Here is a 15740-nt window from a genome sequence, read left to right as displayed (position 1 = left end):
GCACTAGGGCTTTTCTGGTATTATAACCGTGTCATTCCGCGTAACAGTCGAAAACGGAAGCTTCAGTCGTTGCGATTTTAAGAAAGAAGCGTAGCTGGGCAGATGACCGGTGCTTGTGTAACTCAACCGAACGACAGAGTGTTTTTCTTATTGTTATCTTACATAGATTTCACAATACCAATATTAGAAAGTAAGTACGTTTGGGACTACCAGAGTAAATACAGACGGGACATGTTGCTTTCATGGTGCCCAATTAATTTCATCAATCAACGCATGTTATCGATCAATAACGATTAGAGAACTGGTTCCTTGGCCTCGATTAGAAACCAAAATATAATAGCCGATTGGTCTGTCTCAATTCATACCATGTGGCGTTTCAGCTCCCCCGAATAACCCACCTTCCTATATGTATCGGTGTATATATAATGACGTTCTTAAACCTTTGACTTCTGCTCTTACATTGTTACTGAGAAGTACTAAAAGCTATAAATAAAATACTAATATTTTATTATTAGTTTGTTATGAATATTGAATAACAAAACGTACAAACTTCCCAGGTATATTACAAAGGTTTATTTATTTTTCTTTGTTTCGTTTGCTGCATTGCGTTTCTCCTTATCATCACTTATCTTTGGTCGAAAAAAATAGAAACCGATACGTTTTGGTAGGGGGACGTTGCTATCTTCATAATATAATAATCTCTTTCGTCATACTATTATAGAATAATAAAGGTTCCGTCATCTTCCGTTACCAGAAGAAAAGAAAGAAGCAAACGCTCATTGAGACAATCAGATATTCGTGTACCATCAACCAGCTTTTCAGTACAATCAATTTTCCTGCTTGTGATCTTCACTGTTTGTTCTCGTTTTGAGCTTTCCACAAAAATTTCTGATCGATTTCTGATGTGACATGCCATAGATTTCAACAAATGTCCGTTCGATACGGCTGCCGCATGATGGCCAGCACACGAGCCATATCTAGCTCCTCCATTCGAGGCTTTTTGATCTCGTCGTTGCCGTCCGCTCCATTTAGTCGCTTTTTTCCACCATCATCATAGGATATATAGCTGAGCTGAATCATAGCAGTTCGAACACGTTCTCGTATGTGTATTCTCACAAGCTCGCACGACATGCAGAAAATCAGTCAGCTAAATACTTCACTGAACGCATTCGAGGTGCCGGTCGCACTCTCCGCAGATTTTCCGTCTCAGTAGGTAGATGGCTGAATATGAATTAGTTTCGATTGGCAATCCTCGGTATCTAATACCTCAGCGTACTATCTATTGAGGAATATGATACATTTTATACAAGTTACATCGATGGGTTCTCGCTGAGCAGATGATAGTCTTTGTAGTCGTCTTCAGCTGTACGTTGTAAGCTTTGAAGGTAATGAAAGTTGAGTCAACCTCCTCCTGTTTGGAATTCGGCTCCCTTACTGTTTACGTCTCGCTGTCAACGCCCCAAGAACACCTGGATCATGCCGCAGGACGTACGGGATTAGGATTCTACGTACGGGTACTAGCTTGGTTGACAAATGTTAATCGTCTTCTCTACAATAAACGGCCGACGTACATGTTTCTCTCTGTAGGATATGCCCTTGTTAACCTGGCAGAGCTCGATACTGCTGCTTCAAACAGAAATAGATTTATAGCTTGAAGCCTAGTTACAATCCGCAGGAGTTTCGCTGATGCTCGTTTGAGGTGAATACGAGGCTGCCTCTTGAAGACGCATCAGCATATTCAACTGCAAACAGAAAAGCGCAGGAAAGGCATAAGGACAAGGTAATAACCCTGCCCACTGTGATATGTATGCATAGACTTCATGTATTGTACAATCGTTTGCGCGTTTGCATTTCATCTTTTTACACAACGGATACGCAACCCAAAACAATATAACAACGCGAACTAAAACGTACGAAAACTGACAAAAATCAAATTTGAAAAATGACAAAAAAAATTTGATCGTGTGACTTTATGATAAATCGTTGCGCCAAACGTAAGTCGACCACTACCTTAAGGTGGCTAATCATTTAGACAGGTTATTGAATAGCAATAGCAGGTTATTGAATGACAGATTTCCGGTAATATTGTTCGTCTTAACCTCATCGTTGCCGTATTACATCGTTCGCCGATGTAGCAGCAATAAGGCTTTAGGCTTTCTTTCGGTCACTCACCAAAGGATCAGAATCCCGATTTGAGAGGGTAGTGCTTTCACCAGAGGTAATATCCTCTTCGCGGATGGTCGACAGTTCTTGGCTAGCCCGCGTGTGTTCGAAGGGGTAGCTTTGTTTAAGCCACTCTACCGGATCTTCCCAGGGTCCTACGGCCCGCTGACCATATAGCTGGAGTCCTTCACGAGCTGCTTCTATAAGGTACGGGGCTAAAGTAAAATTCCATAAGTCTTTAAACCAGACCTGTGCCGATAGGACGTCCAGCGGACAACTGAGGAACAGACGGGGACCGATCGTGGCATCCGCTGAGTTGTGCGTCTGAAATAAACACGAACGGAAGGTTGATTATTTAGCTCAACGCTAATGGTTCGGTAACCTGGTTGTCAATTGGTAATTTTAATTTTTTTTACAAGTAAATATTACTAGATGCTCTCTGGACACATTTTTTTTTTCGAGCTCAACTCATTACGACAACCAGCTAGCTCAATTATAGTGCTTTTTCTCGTGGCACTTCCCCGAGTCTTTCAGATGGATAGCAAGTTACTCTAATTTTATCAAGGGACGTTAAAAGGGTTAACTCGAGTGGCGGTACGTCTGCCATGACCTAGTGACTGAGAGCCGGCTGTCGGGCACTGCCGTTACGCCGACGCTCAGAATCACGTACGATGACAATCATAATGGCTGAGAGAAAAGAGAGAAAGAACCAAGTGGGCGATCGACCTCTCACACCCGTAGCGTTATTGCCAGTTTAACGGAACAAACCGCTGCAATAGTAAGAGGGTCGTATTAAGAGCTGCCATCTATTTTCGCAGATGCATCATATTTATCTGACTCATCTAATCTAGTTGGCAACTGTCACGCCGACTCACGAACGGTCGGCTAAAGCATAACGAATATGCACAAAGCGTGTCTGACGCCCACTTCCACGCTCTGCATTCTACAGATTGGCCCAGCGATAAATGTCGGCGGTTACATATTGTTAGCCTAGCTAACAGAGGCACTTAGAAATATGTGAGAGCCTTATTTGTCCCTATGTTAGCCACTGATGGCTGCGAGAACCAATGCAAATAACGAACTCACAAACCAACATTTACACAACCGATTTCAAATGCCTTAGGTAATGGCGAACATAAATAAGCAGGCTCATAAGGAGCCTCTACTAAAAAGGAAAACATCTGATTTAGGTTAAACCACGAACATAAACTGTAGAACGTACTTACCTCGAGAAACTTATTAATGTGCATCCAAACTTGGGGCATCCATTCGATGACCTGCTGAAGTTCAGGGCTACTCCTTAGGTTCGTCCGCGCTTCGTGGTCTACCAGTCTCCGACGCAAACATCGGCCAAGAAGTCCTTTAACAGGCTCAATATGGTTGGCGCAGAGTATCCAACGGAAGTTGTGCGATAGTTGAAGGTTTGTCGTCGAACATCTTGTTTGATTCATTGTTCCTACAGAATCAGGTAGCCAAGTAGGCAATTAGTGACGACGACTGTTTCGGCTGCATCAGTTGGAAACTTTTACTGAGGAGAATTAGGTAGTTTTTATTCGAGAAGTTAAAGAATGGAACACATTCTATAGAAAGCTAATTAAAAGTTTAGTTACACTATACCCTTTTATGTAGTACTGAAGTACCGATTTTCATTATTCGTTTATTTTCCTTTACCTATTACTGCTTACCAATAATGTAGGGGCAGTTTTCGCTGTTTGCATGTAGGAGCCCGTTGAAAACATCGGACAACGATGCGACATGGTGCAAATTATCTACAATCAAAACTTGGGGTGTATCCGAGATTTCATTTTCGGCGCCCGTTCTTTTCGTGCACTGTTCGGCCAAATGGGCTAGGTAACCTTTCAGGTCAGCCTGACTGTTTCGGTCGACGTTGAATGTTGCAATGGTGCCTTCTCCTTTTTCGTTACTGTTATCTTTTTTGGCCAAGAATTCAGCAAGTTTTTCTGCAAGGAACGTTTTTCCCGTCCCACTTGGTCCACAAAGGATAATGCGACGGTGCTCTGTCAAAAGACTGATGTAGCGTGCGAGCACCGACTTTGGGATGAGCGTCTCGAAGGCGAGCGCGTCGAGCGAACTCTGCTGGGTTGTTCCCTTGACGACTACCTTGATTTGCATGTCGTCGCCGACGAGATAACCGCAGGGAAGGAGCTCTGGAATTGTGTCCTTCGTACGGACCAGGTTGCCGATGTGATAACACTGAACCGACTCAGCGCTCAGCCCAAGGTTCGAGGCTGGATCGATTTTCAGAACATACTCTTTGAAGGCTTTACGAACGATGGCGTCCAGTAGGGGCCACGACGTCTTGTTGCTAACGGCAACACATCCGATGAAGATCTCATCATCGGAGCCACCTGGCTGCATCTTGTCAAGGTCGCCAGTGATTCTGAGGTGGACCGATATCGGGATGCGTTTGCTATCACGGCTTTCCTGGATGTTATCATTAAGGTACATATCAACCGTGGGTGATCCCGACTGATCCGAAGATGATAATCGTTTTTCGATCGACTCAAGTGAGTGTGCCTTGAGTAAACTAGGTATCGAACAGGCTGAACTGTTCTCGGAATTCTGCCCTCCATTTGTGCCGCCATTATTTTGGCCGCACCCGACTCCGCCACTCCCAACTATACGCGATAATCGCTCGTTTTCGGCCTTCAAGTGGGATATTTCATTCTTCAGTTTTGTGACGATCTCCTTCATTTGATCAAGCTGATGGGCAGAGGATAAAGCCTCGAGCCGGATGTCGGTCAGGACCATATCCTTGTCTCTTAGCTGTTTACGCAGGTCATCGACTAACTCCTGGGTTGCCCCTTGTTGCTGTTGTTGTTGTTGTTGTTGTTGCTGTCCACTAGCTTGCTGCTGCTGTTGTTGTTGACCAATCGTAGGTTGTCTTCCCGCCATGGATGCCTGTGGGCTGTCGTCTGCCTCATCACCTTCGGCCATCTCCTGGATAGGCGCGGGGGGCAGTGGACAGCTCCTGGGGACCTGCGGCGAGTTCGGCACAGACGAGTCGCTACCGTTTGTATCTTCGCCCTTGCCGCTACCGCCGCTGCCTGCGTTTTGCACGAGAAGTTGTTGAACGTTGTTTTAAAAGATTGTTTAGTTTTTATTTACATAAGTTATATACAGTAATTTGGATTTGGTTCACAAGTAGAAAACGAAAAAATTTAGCTATAGCTCTTTCTGTGACACTCGACACGTTTCCGTAAACGCATCGATAGAACCAATTAACGTTAGTCGGCAGTCGTCAATGTCACGTTGTTTTATCCTGTTTTCAAAAAACAAATTACCCAGTCTTAAACCTCAACTTCAGAGCAGCTGCTGTTGTAGCTCGTATTCACAGTTAGCGTGCACTTCCTGAGAACAAGTTCAATGCAATACAGGTTCACCTTTGTTTAAAACATAAAATATGACGCATAACCCAGCTGTCATCAAATGCGCTGACCACCCGTTGGCTGTTTTCTTATGATTTTCGTATAGCCTATATATTCGAGGTGTTGTTTCCCCTCTACAACATACAAAATGCATTGATTACTCTACAGGGCGCTATGACGGTTCGTCGCTTTCTTTATCATATGTCTTCTAGCTGCCAATAGATTCAGACAGATGGGTGTGTCACGTGTTCCCACTTGTACGGATCGAAACGAACGACACCCACTCGCGGCTATATCCAGTAAGTTGTACGAAACTGAAGCTTCACAGAAACAATGAACATGCTTTGATGCTTCTTCTCTCTATGTAGATTTGATATTGCCCGAGTAGTGTTCTCTAGTCGTAAACAAAATATTGTTTACAGATACCGCCAACAAGAGTGACACTCGCAGTGTCAAAATAAAAAATCCAGCCCGCATTGCTAAAGCCATGACCGAATCCTAAAATAAATTAATTATATACGCTAGCTATCAAGCAGTTTTTACTGGTGCACACAAATTGAGAAATCGGAGCTGAAGAGTCTATAACTTCTGAAAATGATTTCCTCACTCAGTTATTAAACGTGAGCTTCATTGATAAATGAAACAAAAGAAAGGTGAGTGATCCACTAGCGCAACTCTACAGCAATTTGAAAAAAAGAAAGAGAAAAGTATGCGCGATATCGACTAATTAAGGAAGCACGATGGACGCTCCCTATATTCTATACTGCACAATAAACGTTGCGTACATGCTGAAACCGACTTGTTGAATCTAAGTGACTGTTTTTGGTATCGCAGCGATGCTCTATTTTCCTGCCAAATAACCCGTTTCATGAAACAGTTCGACGATCCACAAGTATATCGTACGACGGAACATTAGAGCTAAAACTATCTATCTATAGATAAAATTATAGTTATTTTATTTCTATAAATTTAGAACACCCTTTAAGTTATTTGCTCAACCATCTTGCAGTCGGCAACTAACGTCATGATAGAAAGTTGACTGCATTTATATTCGTGCGACACCCAGAATGACTGGCATAAAAGCTAACAACAGCCAAAGACACGATGTACGTCGCGCTAGATACTTTCGGTACTTGACACGCAATCAACACTTTGTAGATTACGAAATCGGTACTAATTAACTTGTCAGCATACGATTAGTTTAATCGTCGGCATATCTGTGTATAAATTTTAATAGCTTAATTATCATAACCAGAATTTGTGTGCTACTGACCCCTAGAAAAGGCTTTCCCGAAGCTAGATCTCAGCCAGCCAGATCCCTTCTTCTTTTTAACCTTTTTGTCGACAGCAGTCGGATCCTGTAGTTCCTTATCCGTTCGCAGGGAACTGCCTGAATTGTTACTGTTGCCCGAGATTTGGCCTTGCTGTTGATATTGCTGTGATCCTTGTGAGTTAGCCGAGTTCACTGACGACATCGAGTCATTCGACAGCTGTCGGGGCAGCATGATCCCTGACTTTTTTTCCTTCTCTCCGTTAGCAGGCCCTGTCGAAGGACTTGTTCCGTGTAAAGCTAAGGAGCAGCAAGAGGAAAGTATTACAGATACACTTATTTTCCTTCTTAGCATTACATTAATTAGAGTTGCTCGTTTTATGAGGATTTTCTCATGTCATGAACGGCAGGGTCAAACGAAACCGCACTAGGCTTATACTAGCAGCGACCAGATTGACGTCTGGCATAAAAGAGATTCTGACTGAGACTCGCTTTGTCATTGCGTAAAGCACAACGCTTTTTTTTTGTACGACACTCGTGCGTGACATCGTGATGAAAAGCATATAAATGCGAATACGGGCGTAGCACGGATTTCATCAATGAAGAAAAACTCCACAATAACGGTATTGATACTTGTAGATGAAATATTTTTTTGCGGTACTCTTCTTTTACAATACTTTAAGAACGAACGTCTTCAAACCCGCACAAACATGGATACGTGTTCTGCTAGTGTAACGGCCACGATTGGAGGCGACGCAAATTACGGAGATTATCAACAAATTGTGTTTTAGAAGCCTACTCAGGCTTAAGCAGATGTCATCACGAGTAACAAATAAGAGCACCCAGTAGCGACCGTTGACAACAAAAAAAAAAAACCATTCCGGGGGTAGGTTCTTTTGCTTGTGGCCACATTGACATTCGCACAGTCGTGGCAACAGCGAGCTTTTCTCGCCTGTTTTCTGCCAAAGAATAATCAAGATACCACCAGACACACGACGCAGTACAGAATCACTGAGGCACCACGGCAGCCGGTGGCGGGAGGCGGCTGAAAATGACAACGCATTGATAATGCGATTGTTCTCGGATGCGCTTTCCATATAGAGATTGCCGTATGACGCAGCGAGACGGCGCAAAGGAAAACAAACAGTTTTTTTGCCGAGTACGATGGAGTCTTGGTTATGGCACACGAAAGAGACAAAGAAATCGTTACATATTGCGATTAATTGTTATAATAAAAGTTCGATTTCTCACGCTGTATTTTGCTTGAAAATGAAGTAATCATTTAAAAGAAAGAAAAGAAAAAACTTATCGAGGAAACTAACTACAGAATCTACCTTTCCAGCTGATCTGTATGTTATTGTAAACGATCCATATCGTCATAGGGTACAAACGACAGTAGTGCTACGGGAGAACTCGATAGAGCGGTAACCATAAAGCAAGCGGTGAAGAAACCCCGAATGGAAAGGAGAAACACAGGAAGAAGGCGGAATGACAGCGCTACTTGCGAGAGCAAACAGAGACAGCTTGTTGGATACATCTCATGCAGTGAAAAGGTTCATCCTTAGAGATGACCGCTAGGAAAGTGGTGAAATTGAAATACGTGGACGGGTGCGCGGACAGACGGATGGACAACTGAGCAGGCGGCAACAACATTAGTAGAGTTTTTGTTAGTTTTTTTGTTATTACTTCTATATCTATGTCATAGCGCCACCGTGTTCAAGCCAAGGAGAACATCGAAACAAAGATTCTTTCTCGCTCGCATCTACGTGACCACAAACAGACAAATCGGCTATGATCAGCTAAGCACATGGTCAGCGACAAGTCCGTTCTACTTTGCATGCCTATAAGCAAACCACTGAAAAGCCATATGAGAAACTCGTCTAAATAATCCAATACTCAATAAAGCAAAGGAAAAGGCCTATTTTGTTGAGTAAGGCGCTTTGTATGGCAATACAATGAGTGAGAGGTCAACACAGGACCGCGCAACACCCGTCCATCAGATGTAGTAGACTGTAGAAAAAAAATATCGCTTGAGCACATAAGACGTCAATTGAACTCGAAAGCAGAATGCATTGAGAGCACTTGAAATAAAACAGACGCGCGTCTAGCGATCGCTTGTTTGGCTCAGCCTCACATTCACTAAGAATAGGACGGTTCATAGCACTGTACATGCATACGGCCTTGAATCTCAATTTTGGCCTTTTTTTTTCGTTCGCGCAGGTTATGCGACATAAACACGTGCCAGGTACATAGAGTATTCACAAATATCCATCACAGATTAGCGGGTGCACAGACAAACGATGACGGAGAGCAATACGGCTTCGAACACAGCGAATTACTTGTAGTTTACGTTTCAGTTAGAGGCACACCTGTTGTCCGAATCGAAACAATATTGTCCTTTCTAGTACTGTGAAACTAGATGCTAGCGATCAACCCATAGAGTATAAGCTATTGACAGGAAAGTACGTGTGCCAAAACAATACTTTCTGAAACGAACTGATGATCTAAGAATATCCCCTGAGTCCATAGCTCAGAGAACGAGAAACATGCAATTTACCAATTACAAGCAAATGATCTTCGTCCACCCGTATATACGACGAGCGACGATATAGCTACAGTCAAATATAAGTACTAGTGTTCAATTAGCCCATGGGCAATAGTTTAGATGAAGTGCTAATAGGCAGAATTCGATAACTAACAACTCCACTGTTAAAGTGGGTCGTATCACCTTCTACGTATATAATAGGCTTTTCCTCTATTAGGTACACGGCGGGCCTGCTCTTAATCAACTCGTATCCGACTCGAACAAAATCGTCAAACCATGCAAATGTGCTCAAATTTGAATCTAGCCAGTCGATTCAACAGAATAACGCAAATCACACTTACTCCATGCCAGAATAAAGTTACGCATAAACATAGCTTTTCACTCCTTTTCCCCATCCTATTCTTCCTCTTTCTCTCTCAACTCGTTCACGCACTCATTCTCACCATTAGGTACACCACCACCAGTGTTCTCCTTGACGTTGTGGTTGTTGTTGTTGTTGTTATTGTTGTTGTTGTTGTTGTTGTTGTTGTTATTGTTGTTGTTATTGTTGTTGTTGGCCACCGTCGCTACAGGATTGTTAAACGTATGCCTTCGTATCACTACGCCACGTTTGTCCTTGCTATGGTGCTGTACGAGCTGGTGGGAATCCCTATTTCCGAGAATCAGCGAAGAGGAGCTAGAGTCCTCGCAGGATTCTAGCTGCGAGGACGTCTCCACTATTTTACTATCTTGCTTAAAAGATCCTGACCCAGCCGCTTGTAGGTGAGCCAGCTGAGGCAACGACTTAGATGCGTTGTCTCCATTGGGACCACTAAAGGTCTTACTTCTTTGAACGGCTTGCATCGACTGAAGTGCTGCCTTCGTCAGACCAGCTTCGGCGCTCTGCTGTTGAAGCGCCTCAATCGTTTTGCGGAGCTCAAGAAGTTCGGAGTCCTGAAATTCGGAATGAGGCGACAAGGACAAAATAACGTTAGATTTTGAAGTCTTTTTCTTGCTTATACTAGAAGGGACTGTATATACGTGTCGTAGCTTTCTGCCATAGACTCAGAATTGGGCCAAATAAGCTACACGCGATATCCCGGATGAACGTTCCCATCTGCATCTTTAGCTACTCACATTTCACGTATGTATATTCTTCAAGCATAAAAACAAATCTCTGCTTTAGAATCTTTTGTTCGAGATCGCTCGGACGAATCAGGGAAATTTTTTTCCGGCAGCCACTTAATTTATGCCTTCTTTATCTTCTGCCAGCCCCCAGTGAGTCGAATGACTCTGTCGAAACGGCCGGTGCCTCCATGATGATTAGCACCCCATCAGCAGCGGCGTCACCTGTCTGTCTCGCACGAACAACGACAGTAGCAATAACAACCATAGCAGTGAACGACATGGACCGTCCAGTAGGGCTAGAGTTCCTATGGCATATATAGCCAACGATTAGTGTTATTCTATGCGAAGACGACCTGTTCGTTGATCGTTTCATGTCGTCCAGGTCTCCATCCCTCTGCCTTCGAAGTGAGAACACAGCGAACACCCGGAATAAAGAATGATGATATCTAACACAACAATGTTACCTCTTCAGCTAGATAGACCCACTGAACGAAGTCGTCTGTAAAGAACACTGCGAACTACAGGCGCAAAGTGTTTGCCCAATTTAGTAAAGCCAGAAATCGACGACTTCAACAGTCCAGACAACGGAAATGGTGTATCGACGGCGACCCGCAGCTTCCCTGTTCTGTCCTTCTGCGCACCCCAAGCAAGTCGACCCGAGTCGCCCACAGCCATCGGTGAACATCAGAGAGGCCATTCAACGAAGAAAAGAGATCGATGGGAACGTTCAAGATATCATCCTCAGTGGATAGGCTAAATAATGTACCCGCTAATGTAAGCTTAATGATGCATAAAATAGACAAGCAATAGACGTTGACACCAGCGAAATCAGAATCATCCTGTAATAGCAGGCAGCTACGTGTTGTCGTGGTCGAAATACATATTTCGCACGGCTATGCACGCTAATAATAGCAGGTGCTAACTCCCAGCAGCTTCCGTTCCATCTACATGACGCCGCTATTGAGAATGACGTCGACAAATACATCGCTATTGTACGCATATGTACATATATTTGTTCCGGGAATGGCCCACCATTTCATTGGGGTCCGGCGGGACGACGCTAAAAAGGTCAACAAGAACTTTGTCAATTGTGTGTTACAGAGATTCCAGAGGCCCGTAAAACATTTTTCTATTAGCCAATTGATTTTACTTCACTTCGTCGAGTAGTAATGCTGTTGCCGTAACAGCACTAACATGAACTATTGTTTACTCAATGCAAGTCTTCTTCTGGTATGCGCGATCTTCGCTGCTATTTTTTGGACGTCGAAGACCTGTTGCAATTGTACTAGTACGCATATGTAAACAAATACAGATATGCAAGAGTGACAGATGCCGTCTGAAGACGATTAGAAAGTTTCAAAAAAGATGCGCACAGCAGTAGCGTTTCTACGAGCCATCAACCACTCCTAGAGAAAGGAGTCCAATGCGACAACATCAACATGCGTTTGCGCCTATCACGAATAGCAACATCCGTAATAACAATAACTACAATGAATACAGTACCAATAGGCTACGGCGTCGTGTGCAATAATAATATATAATTGATTATTTAGTCGAAGTGGCAAGCGCTTTATGCCGCTGCACTTCAGCTTCCCGGTAACGTTGCAATTTGTCGGTACCCCGCGCCGCCATTGTTCTAAACCTACTCATCGATACGATTCATGATGGCGGCGCGTTCTTAGACGCAGCCTACTGCCGTTATTGGTATTACATTAGAGAAAAACGCGTCTTCATTGCTTCCAGCTTTGTCTCCGCTATAAAGGTGGACGGTCGTAGCAGAGCTGGTGCATCGCCTGGCTTTACTGGTGCACAGGTCTACCAAAGACTGTCGAAACAGGACGTCAGCTGGTGGTGGAGCCCTGCGGGATTTGAGGCCGAACCTTAAATTTAAAAGTGGAAGGACTTACCCAAATAAAAGGATATAACTTGCACTTAGATTTACGCAAAATATATGTTACAATATGGCAGTCATGGCGACCAAGCAAAACGATATGGTAGTTCGATATATTTAGGCAAAAGCCAAATTATCCAACGGCGACCCTTCAAAAGCTGATGCTTTTTTAAGGATGGCATCGATCGATTGGAATCAAACATTGTTTCCGTTTGTTCATGGTCGTGACTATAATCAGCTGTATGTAAATAAAAAATATCTGTTAAGGAAGGTATTAAGCATTGTACGGGTTAAGCCAAAAACAGCGTAATGAAAGTTTAATGTGGGTTACGGCAAGAGCTAAATTGTCGTCCTATCTTTACGTACCGCTGGATCGAACAAAACAGTTCCAAATAATCGTTTTACCGATTCTTGAAACACGTCACATAATAAACCACTCCCGATAAAGTGGTCCGCGTCGATTTACCGTGTTCGCACGGTTCATAAAACAACTTTATCAACAGGTAAATGTTTAGCAGCTTAGTAGCTATTGAAAGCAGCTGAAATTTCATATCATAGCTGTACAATTATCTCGCCGGGCAGAGCCCCCGTTTTTTGTCATTGCCATCACTATCTCCATTGCTGGACACAGTAGAATAGAGGTTTGAAGATTAGCCTGCTAATAACGCGCTAAGCAGACGTTTAACGCCAAAGACAATCACGTTCCCAGTTCTTCCAACTAATCATCGTTATACTCAATGCGATTCGAGAATCGTGTTCGGTTGCTAACGTGCCACGGTAAGAAACACCCTCGCTATAGTACGTACGTGTCGCGAGTCGCTCGTGCACTTGTTATTTAGACGTCGGGCTGTAGACCGATAAACGGTATTGCTCTCATGTGCCGACGAAGAACGTGGCGTGATGAAACGAAATAGCAGAGGTCATAAGTTGAAAAAGAACGTGATAATACGGTGAATATAAGGTAACGCAACAAACAATACGGCTGGCAAATTGGTCGCAGGTTAGCCAAACGGAGCCCAAGCGGCTGGGTCGCAACGTCGTGGCTGCGGAGAGTGCAGTAGAATGTTGCTACTGCTGTGCTTGTCGCTGTGCTTGCGGTGGTCGATGATCTTCTGGCGTCAGTCAAGCTGAACGTGTGGGGCGCTAATGTAGCGACGTCTGTTGACTACAGTGACGCTTTTTCAAATCTATGAACGAACGCCCCTTAGAGGCAGTATACGGTGTCACACAATGATACATGGTCAAGTTAAATAGAAACGGATAACCCAAGTGAGTAATGATAAAAACAGGAGCGACCTTCGCTGAAGCTCAGACCGATTCGGCAAACCACTGATAATAATTCTAGTAGTGGCAATACATATAGTAACGTGAAAAAATATCGTAACAAACACATATCATTTGCCTTAAGTGCCGATACCTGCGGCTTTGTTTATTGTGTCCAGTCGATGTAGCGGAGAACGCAAGGGAATGTAATAATGTTACATGAGGGTAGGTCTTTGATGCACGCGAGCTTAATTTTACTTTTCATATGCTAGCTAATTAAAGGGAAAAGAACCAAACGAACATTCGGTGTTTCCCTTCTTGCTTCAACAGAAAAACATTTAGTCATAGATTGAGGAGCAAATAGAGGATAAATAAAATCACCTGGTGACCCTGAATGAATCCAAATTTGGGTTGAACCCGGAGCGATCGCATAGTGGACAAGCAAATATCAAAAAGGCACGTATACTAACGGAAGTTGATCTTTGAATGCGATGATACAGATTAGTCATCTATCTAGCCAGTTACTATTTCATAAACAAACTAGATATTGTTTGTAACGTAGCGTAACCCAGAAACAGGCATGAACTAATTTATCGAAGACCTAACTGATTGATCAAGCCGTGCATCCAAACTGTCAATCAGATTCCTAGCAGAACGATATATATTCTTGTTTAACATAAATAAACATCTCAATTAATTTATTACTTCTGAATCAATAGAGTAATATATAATAAATGAATTAATAAAGAAAACTGTAGCTTTCCTTAGAAATTCTAGTAGCATAAAGTTTTGCCATAACCTCCCATATTTGTTCCTTCCCTTAAAAACCCGACCCGAAGGACACGAATAATCCCGTCCTGTACTAGACGCCTAATATAATAATAATAACAACAACAACAATAATAATAGTCCCGTAACTATTAGTCGTTCGATCAGTGCCAATAAGGACATACTGAGAGGTTTATAGAACAGCGGAAATAGAGCGAAACGTTATGAATTTGTTTCAACCAGTCCATTGGCAACATTGTAATATGTTGGCAACAAACAATGGATGCCGGTGACTAACGGAAAGGCACTTTGTGAGCTCACGTATGGTAAACATAACGTGTGATTCACCGTCGTAGCTTGTTTGTACTGCGAACTGAGAATTATTCAGGAAAGGCTCACAAGGACACGAGCACGAGAGGAGCGACTTCGCTTCGTGAAGCGAGAAAGTCAGCCGGAGCTAATATGATTGATTGAATAGGGAAAAATGGATCAGAGTAAAGGAAAAAAAACTAGTCAAGACATGTGATAAAGCTCCTCTTTTAGTTCTCATAAATGTGGACGTCCTAGAGCAGTATCTGTACATGTTAGATGCGTATAGCTTAGTCCGTTAATGAGAAAATTTGAAACAGAGAAAATTATATTTACGCCAGCCGTTTTTAAAAAGTTTTTGCTAGATGAATTACCACTGGTGCTGTGAAAAACTCGTGTCCTCCCGTTCGCTGGCTGACGCCCCAAGCTATTACGATAAACGTGTCAACATCTCGGGACGGCATCTATTAAACGATGCGAACTTTTAGGTCGCTGGAAATATTCCGAGGTACTTATTTATTTCAATCTGCAATTAGATTGGAATTTGCTTTCTAGCAATGTTAGCAACTGACCTTTGTTTTATGTACTGGAGAACTAGTTAGACATACGAGAAAAAAAATATTTTCAATTTCTGCTCGAGCGTTCGCAGAACCAAATGATCGTATAGTTACGAATTGGAACTAAGGACAAACCTTTTGCTCAGCAGTAGCTGTAAGGTGCTGTAGCCGGCTGGTCATATTAGAAAGCGACTGCTCGAAAGCAGCTACCATATGTGCCTGAAACAACAAAAGTAAACAATTCGAATAGTTATATACGCTGCCTCATCCTTCCGTCACCCTACCACTGTTACCGGTTCAGTATTGGCCCGATTAACCGAATGGCCTTAACATCCTAGAAGGCTATAACTGACATACTTTAGAAACAATATATAAACTGATACTCCTTTTCCCATCCTCATTTGATTCGACGTCGTACGAAACTGGATTTCGCCTTAAAGTGTCCAACGTGCTCGTAACATAGATTAATATCTATCCA

The 15740-nt window shown here is 43.0% G+C and overlaps 1 protein-coding gene across 12 annotated transcripts in view; it reads right to left on the bottom strand.

The window, feature by feature from the left end:
• Nucleotides 1-550: 550 nt before the first annotated feature.
• sick (sickie) overlaps nucleotides 551-15740 on the bottom strand; it is a 355991-nt gene continuing 340801 nt past the window's right edge. For 9 of the 12 annotated variants that reach the window (XM_022799625.2, XM_086983936.1, XM_086983937.1 and 6 more), the window contains 7 exons: nucleotides 15398-15481; nucleotides 9811-10300; nucleotides 6826-7122; nucleotides 3849-5231; nucleotides 3390-3619; nucleotides 2173-2487; nucleotides 551-1742 (listed from right to left, as the gene is read on the bottom strand). In XM_022799625.2, the coding sequence (XP_022655360.1) occupies nucleotides 1659-1742; nucleotides 2173-2487; nucleotides 3390-3619; nucleotides 3849-5231; nucleotides 6826-7122; nucleotides 9811-10300; nucleotides 15398-15481 (2883 nt within the window). In that variant the 3' untranslated portion in view covers nucleotides 551-1658. The remainder of the gene's footprint in view (nucleotides 1743-2172; nucleotides 2488-3389; nucleotides 3620-3848; nucleotides 5232-6825; nucleotides 7123-9810; nucleotides 10301-15397; nucleotides 15482-15740) is intronic. The other 3 variants (XR_015323973.1, XM_086983940.1, XM_086983939.1) reach the window with 3 other exon arrangements.

The sequence above is a fragment of the Varroa destructor genome, unplaced genomic scaffold, assembly GCF_002443255.2.
Source record: "Varroa destructor unplaced genomic scaffold, Vdes_3.0 BEIS01000003.1, whole genome shotgun sequence".
Lineage (NCBI taxonomy): Eukaryota > Metazoa > Arthropoda > Arachnida > Mesostigmata > Varroidae > Varroa > Varroa destructor.
Note: the sequence above shows the minus strand (reverse complement) of the source record. Positions and strands in the feature narration are given on the sequence as shown.